The sequence below is a fragment of the Typopeltis vanoorti genome, chromosome 3, assembly GCF_054136105.1.
Source record: "Typopeltis vanoorti isolate ZY-2024b chromosome 3, IOZ_Tvanoo_1.0, whole genome shotgun sequence".
In the NCBI taxonomy this organism is placed as follows: domain Eukaryota; kingdom Metazoa; phylum Arthropoda; class Arachnida; order Uropygi; family Thelyphonidae; genus Typopeltis; species Typopeltis vanoorti.
In genome coordinates, this window is record NC_143551.1 from 5,515,191 (window position 1) to 5,530,539 (window position 15,349).

Below are 15,349 nucleotides of genomic sequence, written 5' to 3' on the forward strand. Positions count from 1 at the left end.
CCAAAAAAGTTTAAATCTCCACTGGTAGCCAATCAGAAATAGCTGGTCCAAGGCTATCACTAATTAATCGGCACGCAGTGAAGAAGGCGGCTAGCAAGTGCCACCATTTGGTGGTCCCTAACCCAATATATTTAATGTCTGAAAATAGTGTGGGTTCTGCAGCCGATTTTCTTGAGTTTACAAGACGAAAAACCCGCTAGCCCATGCCAGTCGAACTGGCACGGTCGAGAAAAGGCTTAGAAAAAGTTCCTCTAGTCGGCAACCAGATTTGAACGCCTTTCGTCGTGCAGTCGAGCACTGTAAAGTGCAAACGCCACTTCTACTGAGCTACACAGGCTGTGTAGCTCACAGAATCAAAATATATGAGAAAAATATAACAAATTTAAAATTTGCAGACGACACTGCATTACTTGCACAGAAGAAGAAGATCTACAATGAACTTCTGATAAAATAAAGGAAGAACGTATAAAATTTGGATTAAACCTAAATATAGACGAAACAAAAATTATGCAAATAGGAAAAAGAAACACCAATCTGAAAATTGAAATTGAAAGCAAGAATCTAGATCTAGCAGGTAGAAAACTTCACCTACCTTGGGGGAGTAAATGAGTACAATGGTGAAATTACAAAAGATATAAACAGACGAATCAATCAAACATCCCAAACTTTTGGACGACTAAATAAAATATGGAAGTCAAGTGACATCAAACAAGTAACGAAAGTAATTAGACAATGGTCCACTCAATACTTCTCTATTAAAATGAATGCTAGAATCTCAAAAAAGCTGAAGAGAAAAAATTATTAATTACTCAAATGGGTTGACATAAAATCACATAAAATGTGATTCCATATACAGTACTCCTCTTTTCTCCATTTCTAAGCTTCACTAATAGCCTCCGAGCATTTCATTTTCATACTATTCTGATATTTAATTCTATATTCTAAATGAAATCTTCCCATAACTTTTGTTCAGTTACTTTTACATGCTGCTTCACTATGTTGTATTTTTCTTTGTATTCTCTCAGCGAACAAGAAGACTTACTACATAGGAACTTTCAAGGATTTTTTTTTTTTTTTTAGCAGCATGGCATTTAATTTCTTGAGTATACCATGGAGTTCACATTCTTCTATCCTTGTAATCAACTGCACCTCATATATGCCTCCCACCACCAACCTGCTGAACAACTGTTTTCTTCAAAGTGTAACTGAATCTTCAAGACCTGCTTCCTTCTAAAAAGTGCTTTTATTTTCTTGAATGATATCTGTATATTTTAATCTACTGTTCTGCAAAGAAAGTTGCTCAACTTTGATTCTTTGTACAACTTTTGAGAATACAACTTTTTCTTTTCAATATGAAATTCATTTTTAATCTGCTCAAAACTAAATGGCGATTACTTCCTAATTCAAATCTCAGGTATATATTCATATGACCTGAACGTGTAAAGATATTGCTATCAAGAAAAACACAATTAATGAAACTCTTCACATATGTTTTCTCTTCATGTGAATTTGTGCACATCTTTATGCTGGAACATTCTTAGATGAACTCAAATTATTATTATTACTCAAAACATTCCTCTGCTTTTTCCTTACTAGAACCTTCTGTGAGACCACAGGCACAAACAAGTCTCACTGCCTAATTCCCCATTTTCAAATCCATCCACATCACTGTACAATATCATCTCAATCAAGACAATTACTTTGTGCTTGTTTAGTGTTGAATACTATTCATTCCTTTCTTAATCATTATTGCCCAAATTTAAAGATTATCCAAATATGACATCCTGCAATTGTTATTTAGAATTTAACCTGTTTTTGTCTTCTGTTTCAGCAACACAATGATATCAACATACATATCAAATTCTTCTGCAAGTTCCACTTCTTTTCCACTGATTATACTCATCTTCAAATCTAGATACTGAGTATGTTTCATTAGCTGATTTTCACTTTGTCCTGGTTTCCTGATGACAACATTGGTGGCCTTGTTACCAGAGTGACCATCCAAATGTTTCATTCTTCATCAATAAGTAACTTTGTGGACAATGTTAGATGACAATGACCAACATTTTTTTTTTTTTTTTTTTTGCCTAAGAACATGTTTCCTATTCACCTTCAAAACTAATGACACCACCTTCTCTTCCTCCTCATCTTTCATTCCATTTATCTGTGATTTGAAAAGTACTCTTTCACATTATCTTCCAAAGCATGCAATTACACAGACACAAATCACCTCATCTTCCCCTGTTTGGATTCAATGCCAAGAAAGCGGACTTCATAAACCTCATGAATGCTATAACAGGGCATTTAATCCTATCATAGGATATCTGATATTCAGTGATAGCAGATTATCTAACTTTAATTTTTTAGTAGTGGCCAAATTTAATAGAATAATTAAATAAAAAGGAAAGGATGAATTTTGGTTTTATTATTAATTAAACATCTCCAAAATGTATAAAAACAAATGCATTATTTCTTGGAATTACGAATGTTTACATAAGAAAGCTTTGTTACTTACAGCCATTCAAAAAACTATTTGATTGTGTTTATTTTATTTGTAAAAAAAACTACACTAGAGGTGAGTCCTTTTGTCCTGCAATGCTCACCTCACAGTCATGTTACTTACCATGTCAGGCAGTAGTGCAATTGCTCGAACATTGTATTTCTGAAGAGGAAGTTGAATTAGTGAATGATTGAGAAAAAACAGAACAGCTGTTGCATTCATTAGAACAAGAGAAAGAGATGGAGATGACGTTCGAGAGGGAGGTCTTAGGGGAGAAAGAGTTTCAAGGAATTTCTGAAGTCGAAAAGGTGGACAAGAGTATTATGAGGAAAACAAATAGTTATCCCAAAATTAACAGATGAATTTCCTTTATATGAAGTAAAGCTGTGACAGATAAAAGTAATTACATAGTTTCTTCCAAAAATTGGACAGTTCCTTTTTGATAAAGTATGCAAAAAAACATATTTTCCATTTAATACAGAAAAATCTGTATTAAATGTTATTTGTAAATAAATATATTATTTTTGAATTTCCTTAGTCTTTCACCCAATCTCTTAATTTATCATAAAAACATCCTAGATACAAATCTGTGGTAATCAACTACCCACACACTTATAATAACAATAAGTGAAAACACTTAAAACACTATCACCATAGTCTGCAGTGTCTGTTGACTGCATGTGGGTAACAAACAGCTTGTCAATCTTGTAGAATAAAAAACTATGCTACTCCATATGAGACTGGCTAAATCACATCCGACAGAAATCCAGTACTTGGGGGAGGGCTTTTCAAACACAAAAGCAGTCACCAACTTCTTAGGATTAACACCCCAACCGGCCAGGATGTCTATAGACATCAAACAAAATCTGGATAGGATTCTATAACACCTATTGAATAACATGGATAAGAAGTGTAATTAGGTCTCACTATTCAATCCACCATGGACGGTAGAGAGGTTAAATTGCGTAACTTATAATCAGCTTTGTCGATGATTATTTATAAAAAAAAATAGAGCCACCTGATTAGCATTCATATTCATGATAGTGAATAGTTAGATGTCTGTAAAAATTTATAATAAAATCTTCATAGTTATAACTCTTAGATATCTACTTACCACAACAGATATATCTTGTCTTAAATTATGGGGAGGTGGCAACAATGTGAGATCACTTCTAACTAAAACATCCCGGTCTCCACCACCAATAGACACAACCATAAGATCCTTAAGAGTAGAACTATGCTGCTCATTCCATAATTTGTTAATCTGGTTATAGTAAGTAACCATGAAAGGGTCCAGGATAATAACTACAAAAAGATATACTGATATATTTATAGTAATGTACAATTAAGCACATAAAATCAAATAGTATATCAATCACATCCTATTACAAATTTCATTATTCAAATCAGTAGTAAGGCTAAGAACAATTGTGGAAGAATGGCTAAGAACAAATGTGAAAGGGAAGCTTGGTGAAGAACAAGCTAGATTCAGGCCAAATAGAGGACGTCAGGATCAGATTTTCACTTTAAGACAAATAGTTGAGAAATCTTGGGAATATAATAAGGATTTGTATTAAATTTGTATTAAGTTTTGTTGATCTGGAAAAGGCATATGACAAGGTGCCAAGAGGAAAGGTCTTCAAAATGCTACAATTATACGGTGTAAATGAGACATTATATCGAGCAATACTTGGTCTCTTTAAGTTTTAAATCAGCAGTCTAAATTGAAGGAGGTACAGGAAGATGGTTAAATAAAAGAAAAAAACTGAAGATCTGGGATGATACAATCAAAGAAATAATCAAAAAGAAAAAAGAAGCCTATCACAAATGGTTAAGCAGTAAAAGATTAGAAGATGAAATAGAATATAAAAGAATAAGAGCCATAGCTAAAAGAGAAGTCAGAAAAAGACAGAGAATCATGAAATAAATTTGTTTCTAATTTAGAACATGATTTATATAAAATAAGACCCAATGTATATAAGATTTTGAAACACCTAAATGCAGATACCAAAGAAAACATAAAATTAAACACTGAATTGAAATTAGAAGAATTTCTAAATTACTACACAGAACTGTGGACAGACAAATATTTTAAAAAAGACAACTGGCAAACAATTAACGAAAATGAAAAGGAAATAACTAAAGAAGAATTAGAAATCAGCCTGAAAGAAACAAGAAATGGAAAATCACCTGGAGAAGATAAGCTAGGTTCAGAACTATATAAATACAAAAGAAACGAAGATATTATGAAAGAATTAAACCAAGAACCAGTAATTGAAAAAATTAAAAAATATAAACATAAATGGATGGAACACGTTCAAAGAATGAAAACAGAAAGATTACCAAAACAAGCCTTAAAGTACAAGCCATTAGGAAAAAGAAAACCAGGATGTCCTCTTAAACGATTCAACGATGACTTCTAAGGCCGGAACAGGCCATACTAGGCCTAAATCCTTGATACGTATGATGATGATGACAGGAAGATGGTTTGATGTTAAAGCAGGTGTGCAACAAGGGTCACATTAACTCCACTGTTGTTCATTTTCTATATGGATCACATTATGAAGGAAAGTGGTATTAAATCCAATATCAAAATTGGCAATGCTAATCTGTGCTCTTTACTTTATGCAGATGATGTTATACTTCTGAATAAATCCAACACAAGTTTGCAAGATTCAAAAACTAAATTGAATAACTGTTGTAATAAATTCGGTAAAAAAATCAGCAATAAAAAGACAAAGACAATGAAAACAGGCAGAAACGTTGAAAACCTGAACTGTATCTTGAATGGTGAACCTGTAGAACAAGTAAAACATTTCAGCCAATTAGGCAAAATTTTTAGTGAAGATGGCAAATTGAATATGGTTTATATCATATTTAGAATTGTTCAATTGAATTGAACAATCCTGATATAATCTTTAACACACTCCTTTGCACATTTTTTAGTCTCAGCATCACTTCACCATACTTGTTTTTGTAGTGATGCTGACACTGTAAAAAATGTACAATTAAGTAAATAGCATCGATGGCAGTTGCGTGTAGTAGGAGAATTAAGTAGTAGGGGAGACAGTTAGAAGTTTAGAGCAGAGTGGAGTAAAGTGTCCTCCCACAATGAGTCCTTGAAGGTGTCACGTAATAATAACAATATCACAGTTCAGCACTGAAATTATCCTCTGAGTTCTGCAAGTATATGGCCCGTTAACTTCAACTTCCTGTCTACTAAAACTCCAAGAACCCTAGTCAGATCAGTTTTTTCTAGCATAATCCCACCAATATAATATGATATCGGATATCACATTACAACAAAGTGCATAACTTTGCAAACATTGAAATGATAGCCATTATAATCTGCCTACACTTCCAACTTATTCAAATCATTCTGCAAGTACTGCATATCAACTGTATTCCTGATTACCCTGCCTACTTTTGTATCAGTAAATAGTATATTTCCTGTCATATCCTTTCCAATATCATTAATATAAAGACTGATTAACAATTGACAAAGGACTGATCCCTGTGGTTCACCATTGATCACCTTAAATTGTGAATGCTCACATCCCCACAATAAACCACTTTTTGATATCTGTCAGTCAGCCATCCTCTTGTTCAAACTAATATTTTATAGTCCAATCCCATATTTGCCAATGGTGTATTATTTATCCCTCTTGAGTAATTAATGGTAACCATTGAGTTACACAAGCTACCATCATTAGTTTCCTGATGCATACCCTGAATGAGTGCATAGACTACTATGGCAGTGCAAAGTGATTAAGCTGACATTATTACTAACCTTCTATGAACAATTTTCCTCCAAAATGGTGCATTACTTATAAACATTCCAATACTGTCATAAGTAAATTCTGACTGAATTTATCCATCCAGACCTTGGTCTAGGTCTTTTTCTTCTTGGCATCAAACACCTGCTTTACTAACCATTCCTCTCCCATAGCCAAATAAATATATATAATTTAAGTGACCAAACACCTTAGCTCTGACTACTTGAATCACACATCCTTAAATGTCATGTTTCTTTCTAATATCTTCATTTTTAACATGATTCTGCCATTGATACCAATCTGTTAAAGCTCTAATTTTTCACACAGCTCTTATATCTGTGGTCTCTATTCTTTGATTGAGCAAGTGCTTTATTTCTAACCCAACTCTTGGATCATAACTTAAACTGGTTTGAACACTTGTATACTGCTAGTTTTGTACCTTAGCTAATTTCTCTCTTATTCCATAAAAATTTATCAACTGTCTCCCAACAATACCTGTGTTATTCTGTTGACATTTCCACATTTAATTCGTTATCTTCACTAAAACCTGTGGCTAAACAGCTGAAATATTTTACTACTTCTATAGATTCTCCATTGAGAATGCAGCTGAAGTTTCTTATGTTCCTGCCTATTTTCATAGTTTTGGTCTTTTATTGATGATTTTCATGCTAAATTTGTTACAGTTGTTATTCAATTTTGTTCATAGAATATCCTGGAGACTTGCACTGCATGTCCTTGGGAGTACATCATATATCACCAATTCTGATATCAGGTTTAATGCCACTTTCTTTCATAATGTGATCTATAGAGATGATGAATAAGAGCAGAGATAATGTGAATGTTTGTGTTACACCTTATTTTATATTAATAAAACTCCTGTATTCCCTTCAATTCTTACTGTGGATGCAGAACATAAATATAGATTACATATATTGATGTGTATAACTTTCCACTGATCCCATATAATTCTAACATTTTAAAGTCTTTCTGTGGGCTCTTTGTCATATGCTTTTTCCAAATCTCCAAAAATTAAGTACAGATCTTTGTCATATTTGTGTGATTTCTCAACTATTTGTCATGAAGTGAAAATCTGATCTTAACAACCTTAATTTGGCCTGAACCTAGCTGGTTCTTCTCCAAATTCCTCTCAGTATATTCTCAAGTATGCTTGCATAAATCTTACCTGGAACACTTAATACCGCAATTGCTCACATTCAGCTTTATTCACTTGGACTATTGTGCACAGGTCTGGACTCCTGGTTTCCATTGTGAATCTGATATATTGGAGAGAGTACAAAGGAGAGTCTTAAAAATTATATCAGGATTGTGGAATACTGATTATGGAGACAGGTTGAGAATTGTAGACTGCAGACACTAGCAAACAGGAGAAAGAGGGGAGATATGATTGAGACTTACAAACTTCTAAAAGATTTCATAAATTTTTCAATTTATGAAGGGTGGGAAAAGGATGAGAGGGCATCCTTGGAAGCTGAGAATCATCACCATCATCATCATGAATCATGGGCTCACTGCCCATTGATGTCTGATGCCTGTTTCACTATCTTCTTCCACCTTTCTTTGTCCAGTGCACAGTGTCGCAGTTTTTGTACACCCATTCCACACCAGTCTTTTATATCGTCTATCCATTCTCTGTATGGTCTACCTCTTCTGTTTATAAGCAACCTGGTTAAAGACAAACCACAACCACAAATTCAACTGCTCCAGACAGTAATAAACCTCTCTTCCAAAAGGCTCAACGAGGATGCCGTCAGTGCCCTTTGCCTCGGCCGTAATTTTGCCATCACCCCGAAAGAAGTGCCGGTGCTCGATGTAATGGTTAACGTCGAACGGGGGATCGGTCGCTTACCGTCGGAGGTAGCCAACAACATCAGACTCGACGCAGCCAACATCCTCGCTCACTCTTCGTTCACTCCTCCAAAAAGTAACTTATCTTATGTCCAACACATGGCTCTCCAGAAACTACGCAAAGAAAAAAGTATCATCATCACCAGAGCAGATAAGGGTAATGCCACAGTTGTTCTTAATACCAGCGAATACAATCGTAAAATGAACATTATCCTCCGCGATCGCGCTACCTACATCCTGCTAGAACACGACCCCACAAAAACAAGTTAAGAAATTAAAAATCTTACTTTAAAAAGTAACCTCCTGGCCCCCTGACGTCACAAAAAAACTTAAACCTTTCCCCCCCCCCCCCCCGAATATACGGTTTACCAAAAATCCACAAACCCAATTCCCCACTCAGACCTATAGTAGATGCCACCAATGCACCTAGTTACAGACTGTCTAAACAGCTGGCCAACTCTGTCCCCCCTCACCGGAAATTCAGCTTCCTATATAAAAAACTCGACCCACTTTAAAGCCCTCACAGAAAATTTAACCTTGAATAATACAGACATATTAGTAAGCTTTGATATCTCCTCTTTGTTTACCAATATTCCCTTAACTGACACTTTATCTCTCTTAGAAAACGTTTTCCCCTCTGACATTTTAGATCTCTTTTCCTTTGCCATCAACTCTGGGTATTTCTCTTGGAACAACAAAATCTACAAAGATAGAGGGAACCGCCATGGGTTCCCCCCTCTCACTCCCCCTTGCCAATTTCTATATGGAAGATTTCGAAAAACGAGCCATAGACTCAGCCCCACTCAAACCTTCTATCTGGCTAAGATATGTAGATGATGTGTTCTCTATTTGCCTCATGGCCCAGACACATTAGACTCCTTCCTCGGTCATCTCGATAGCCTACATCCAAGAATCCAGTTTACTATGGAAAAAGAAAAGAACAATTGTTTACCCTTCCTAGACACCTTAGTCACGCGCCTGCCTAATAATACACTTGCCTTCACTGTATACAGAAAACCTACACACACACAGGCAGATACAAACTCTCCCACCACCACCTCTCACAACAATATGGCATCATTAAAACCCTTACAAAGAGAGCCCACAATCTTTGTTCCAGTGGAACCGCCCTCACTACTGAGCTTAACCACATACACAGAACTTTTCTCTCCAATGGCTACAGCGAACACAGTATCAAAAAAATAATCAATTCCTCCCCCATTCCCCGTCCCTCTCGTCAACAAGATTTTAAAAATGCCATCACCATACCCTACATCTGAGGCACTTCGGAAAAAATAGCCAAGATACTAAAAAAGTATAACCTACACACAGCATATAAGCCCTACTGCAAACTTGCTACCCTTATCCATTCTACGAAAGATCAGCTCCCTCCTTTCTCTCTGCCTGGAGTTTACAAAGTACCCTGTTCCTGTAAGCTTGCGTACTTTGGACAGACAGGCAGATCAGCATCCATCCGCCTGGAGGAACACAAGTTGTACATCGTTAAACACAACTATGGCCATTCAGGCTTGGCTGACCATGTTTTGGACACCACCCACAGAGTATCATGGAAGAAAACCACCATGCTCCACCACAGCAAATTCAAGAAAGAGAGACTTTTCTTAGAAGCAGCAGCAGCTCTCAGAAACCAACCAAATCTTAACAAATACGGTTGCATTAAGCTTCCGAAGATTTGGGAAACACTCATCACCAGAGGTCCCACCTTACATTCCAGGCCACCTACTACCGCCCTTAGAGGGCGCTCCACCTAGATAGGACTTCGACTTTAGTGTCACCCACGTGGTTGGGCTTAGTATTGTAAGTTTTTGTGCGCATGTTACATTAATTGTTTTTGTAATCCCCGTAGCTGTCCTAGTGACTAGGACGAAATATAGGAAGTATTAAATTCTATTTTAATTCTTTTTGAGTGTTGTAAAAAATCTATTAAACCTCCAACATAATGTCCTCACAGCACTTAAGCCTCTACACAAGAATGATCATCATCACTTTACCAAGGTGACTTATCAAGGCAATTGTTCTATAATTTTTACATTCTAGCTTATTTTCTTTCTTGTATAATGAGGGCTGCTAATAAATGAGGTGAGCTTTTTCTCTCAAAGGGTGGTGAGTGATTGGAATGGATGACCATTGGATGTTGTGCGTGTAAGCAGTGTGAATGAATTCAAAAATGAGTATGATATAACTGATGTGTGTAGTATGTGGCGTTCCTCGATGTCCTTGCTCCCTGGAAGTCTCTCTCTCTTAATAATAATAATTCCATTTCTAGAAGATGAGGAACTATAAGATCTCTACTCCCTATTATCTAAAATCTGCCTTCTAACCAAAACATCTGAATTACACAGTATGACCATTGCACAACAATAATAGAAATGCTTCATATTTGATCATTTCTAGTCGAATGCCATCAACTCGAGTTGCTTTCCACATTTCAGGCTTTTGATTGATTTTTCTACCTCAAATCCTGATATGTACTCCTGTTGGCATTTATCTTGAAAATTTTGTACTACTACTACCATTCTGTCACTAATTGTTTTGTTTAACAATCTTTCAAAGTAATTATGCTAGACATTTAGAATATCCTCATCTTCAGTTTTCATTATACTTTTATTGCATTTATCCTCAATTCCTCCATTTCTAAGCTTTTTCAATAACCTCCAGAACATTTTGCCATAGTTATCTTCTACAGTCCTAGAGAAGTCTTCTTGCAACTTTTTCTTTAGTTACTTTTACATATGGATGCTTAATGGTCAAAGCTTCATAACTAGAAGGAGACCTCCACATAGCATTTAAAGGAAAATACAGAGAACTGACCAGATCATCTGCCCTAATAGCCTATCCTCATCTTCTCATGGTGCACCCTGTTAGGTATCTACTTGGATACTGAACAAACAAGGATGGGCAGGTAATTTGGGATTTAGTCAACCAAACTGTATTTAGCATAAATACAAAATGTAACATGATGGTACAACATGAAAGAATTCCATGCAGGCTGGGGCATCGCCCAGTTAAACAAGACCCATGTTGTTTTCGGCAAGGAACCAAGGTGAAGAGCAAAAAGTTAGCTACTGGAACAGATTCTGAAACACATCCCAACTCACCATCACAGTTCAAGATTGGTACTATCAATATAAGAAGCCTAAATGGCAAAGATATGGAACTAACAAAATAATTGGATAAGTATCATTTCGACATAATAGAAGTTACTGAAACAAAAAAGACAAACTGGTGGGATCTTTCTAAAAAATAAATACAAAATGTTATATTCAGTAAAGTTATGCAATATCATATAGAGTTATGTGGACAAATATCAGACCGGGGAACTGGACAAGGAGAGTTATTTGTGCCTATTGTCCCACAGAAGATTCTACTATGGTAGAAGCGGAGGAATTTTTTCAGCTTTAGAGAAAGCAGTTGACACAATGAAAAAGGAAAAGTTGGTCCTTGTTGGGGATCTAAATAGCAGAGGAGGAAATGATTGTCAGACATACAAAAATATTTTGGGAAAATTTGGAGAAAACAGCAAAGCTAATAATGTTCCAACATAAAAATGTGCACAAACTCACATGGAGAGAAAATGCAAGAAATAAGAAAATTCTGATTGACTATGTTATATAGGTTATATATTGACCATTTAGCTGCAGAGGGCAAAACTAGAATTTGAAAGTAAAGATTGGTATTAAGATCCAAAGAAAATCATATGGAAATTTTTTTAGTTATGTGGCCAACAGGAGGAGAAACGAGTGTGGAAGAATGATATTGTGGGATAAAAATGGGAAGAGAGTGACTGATACAGAGGACATAGTGGAGTTGTTCAATGAACACTTTATTGGCATATTTCATCCTGGAGAAATAGGTTTTAATACTAGAGGGATAAGGAGGGTTCGAGGTTTAGAGGTGCAAGAGGAGAGTGCATTCCAAATATTAAGTACTCTGGATATCAGTAAAGCTGGGGGACTGGATGGTATTTCACCACGAGTTTTGAGAGAATGTGCTAAAGAACTGACAACTCCGTTGACCTGGCTTTTCAATGAAAGGAAAGATACCCAGGGAATGGAAGGAAGGTAGGTAAATGCTACCGCCCTTAGTGCCATTGCATAAGGGCAATAGCAGACTGGAACTGTCTAATTATAGGCCAATTGGTGTGTCATCAGTACTTGTAAAGGTCTTGAAGAAATTAGTGAGGATCCATATACAGCGTTGGGCAGATGAGGGCAATGTTGTCTGTGAGAATCAACATGGATTTGTTACGGGGTGCTCTTGCTTTAGTAATATGATTGCCTTTTATAATAAAGTGACAAGAGCAGTTGATGAGGGAAAGGCATATACTGGCATGTTTTTGGATTTTGCAAAGGCATTTGATAGGGTACCATATGATAAGCTGATACTTAAGTTGCAGCACATAGATTTAGATATCGGGTTAGTCAAATGGATTCAGGATTGGCTGTCTGATAGGTATCAGAGAGGTGTGTATGGTGGGGCAATATCAAAAAGGCAGAAGGTCACAAGTGGGGTTAAACAGGGCTCAGCACTGGGACTTGTACTGTTTAATCTTTATATCAACAACATTGTCAATGGATTGTAAGGGGATATTCATTTGTTTGCAGATGATATGAAGCTGGGTAGGATTATTAGTAACAGTGTAGATGTGGCAGCCCTGCAAGAGGATTTGAATAAACTGAACAGAGGGACAATGAATGGGGAAATTGGTTTAAAGTAGCAAAATGTAAAGTCTTGAAGTTTGGGATACATCAATGGGTTAAATCTTTAACGGCACCTTCCGAAGCTTAGACGCAGGAAAGCCATCAGGTCCGGAGGCAGAGAAATCAATTAACCTTACATCTTGCCGACTCACATCCCTCGTATACCACTTTTTGATATCTGTCAGTCAGCCATCCTCTTATTATTATTTGTCAGCTCTAGGGAGTCCAAAGACTCATCGAGGGAGGGTATCTGCTCTACAACTCTGTCTCCACCACTCACAATCCACCAACTGACTGCAACTACACCAACCCCATCTATCGCCCATCCTGTATTTATTTTAATTCTTTCATATTCATTCTTCCATTTACTTGCAGAATGTCAATAGAATTCTTATGGATTGTCTTTAGCATGCAGAGCCAGTTTCTTTTCATGCTCAGACTTTCTTTACCATACAACAGTTGTGAGTATTCTAGCCTGCTGCTTATAATTTTCATAATGGATATCATCCTTATGAACAGTATTCCTTCCACATCATCCTTTTCTTACAAATCTCTTGCTTAATAGATTACACATCCATTACTCCTATCCCATTTATTCTTTGAACTCTTGGGAGATATTCTGTTTTTGCATCATTTAAGTATTGTTTAAATGCTACCCACGCACTGTCGATATTATTCCCATCTAGCAACCGATCCCATTAACTGAACTCAGTATAATCCCTAGTTGGTCATAATTTCCTGCTTTTGTAGTTGACATATAACCTTTTCTGAATGGAAAATTCATAAACTTAATTATTTCCAAAGTGAGTACCACACGATCACTGTCAGAATAGTTATGACTTTAATTGGAATGCCCTCTAACACTAATCAAATCTAATACTCTTTTTTTAAATTAAATCTAACAGTTATTTGGATAACTGAAGTCTCCCATTCTGATTACTCTTTTTGCTCTCATCTTTTCTATTTGGTGATGCATTTCTTCATCACTAGCAACTGAACCACCAGATTTCTATAACACTCCACCATGTAATTGATCTTGTTAGATTCTACCTCTCATCAGATGGCTTCAAACTCACTGCAACAAATACTTTTAGTAGTAATACTACACTCATAGGTCTCAACTCTAACTCGACTGAAGTCATCCGATATCATTAGCAGCACACCCTCTCCTCTCCTATCTATCCTTCCTGAAAATACTGTACCTTTTACACACTCGATACCAGTTAGTATCTCTGATTCTGATAGTCTGGTCTCATTAATGCCTACAATCTGAGGTCCCAACATATTGACCAAGGAAACAAACTCTACTCCTTTGTTTCTGATACTTCCAGCATTGTGTACAGACATAATAATCTATGAATGTTCTTTTGTATACTCTTGTCTGCAGTCTGCATGACACAGTTGAACAACTTGCAGATCTCTGTTCTTCTATAGTGCCATCATCATCATCAAATTCCTGCCATATACCCTCAAGGGGTGTACAGGATGTGACAGCACTACATGAAAAAATTACATCATTACTAACTTCCTATCTACAATTTTCCTATAAATCAGTCTGTTACTTGTCAAGACTCCAACATTATTAGATCTTATATTTCTATCGTCTAAGGCACTTTGTACCGTATCAATCCACCTATATCTTGGTCTTCCTCTGGGTCGTTTTCCTGATAACCTGGCAGAGAACACTTGTTTTTGCTAATCTTCCCTCTCCCATTCTATTTAAATGACCATACCACCTGAGATTAGCTCTGCTAACGCATTCCTGGATGCTGACAATGTCAAGTTCTTTCCTAATATGCTCATTTTTAATATGATATTGCCATTGATGCCATCTGTTCACGCCTCGAATCTTTCTCAGGACTCTCATATCTGCGGTCTCTAGTCTTAGGTCAAGTGTTTTACTTCTGACCCAGCTCTCAGATCCATAAGTTAAAACTGGTTTGAACACTGTCTTGTATACAGCTAATTTAGTGTTCCGACTAATTTCTCTCTTACTCCATATGAATTTATTCAATTGACTTCCCACCATACCAGCTTTGCTGATTCTGTTGTCTATTTCTATATTTAATTTACCATCTTCAGTAAAAATCGTGCCTAAGTAGCTGAAATATTTTACTTGTTCCACAGGTTCTCCATTCACAACGCAGTTGACATTTTCAATGAATCTGCCTATTTTCATTGTCTTTGTCTTTTTATTGCTGACCTTCATACCATATCTATTACAACAGCTATTCAATTTAGTCAGAGAATCTTGCAGACTTGTAGCGGATTTATTTAGAAGTATAACATCATCCGCATAAAGCAAAGAGCTGACATTAACATCTCCAATTTTGATATCAGGTTTAATACCACTTTCCTTCATAATGATAATGAATAACAGAGATAATGAATATAGATAATGAATAACAGAGGGGATAATGTACATCCTTGTCTCATCTCACACCAGATTTAACATTAAACCATCTTCTTGTACTTCCTTCAATTCT

The 15,349-nt window shown here is 36.1% G+C and overlaps 1 protein-coding gene across 1 annotated transcript in view; it reads right to left on the reverse strand.

Annotated features, from left to right (window-relative positions):
- Positions 1 to 15,349, reverse strand: part of LOC150107878 (GPI inositol-deacylase-like) — a 208,894-nt gene that overhangs the window by 62,413 nt on the left and 131,132 nt on the right. Inside the window, exon 8 of the mRNA XM_090415369.1 lies at positions 3,615 to 3,805. Coding sequence (XP_090271495.1) covers positions 3,615 to 3,805 — 191 coding nt within the window. The remainder of the gene's footprint in view (positions 1 to 3,614; positions 3,806 to 15,349) is intronic.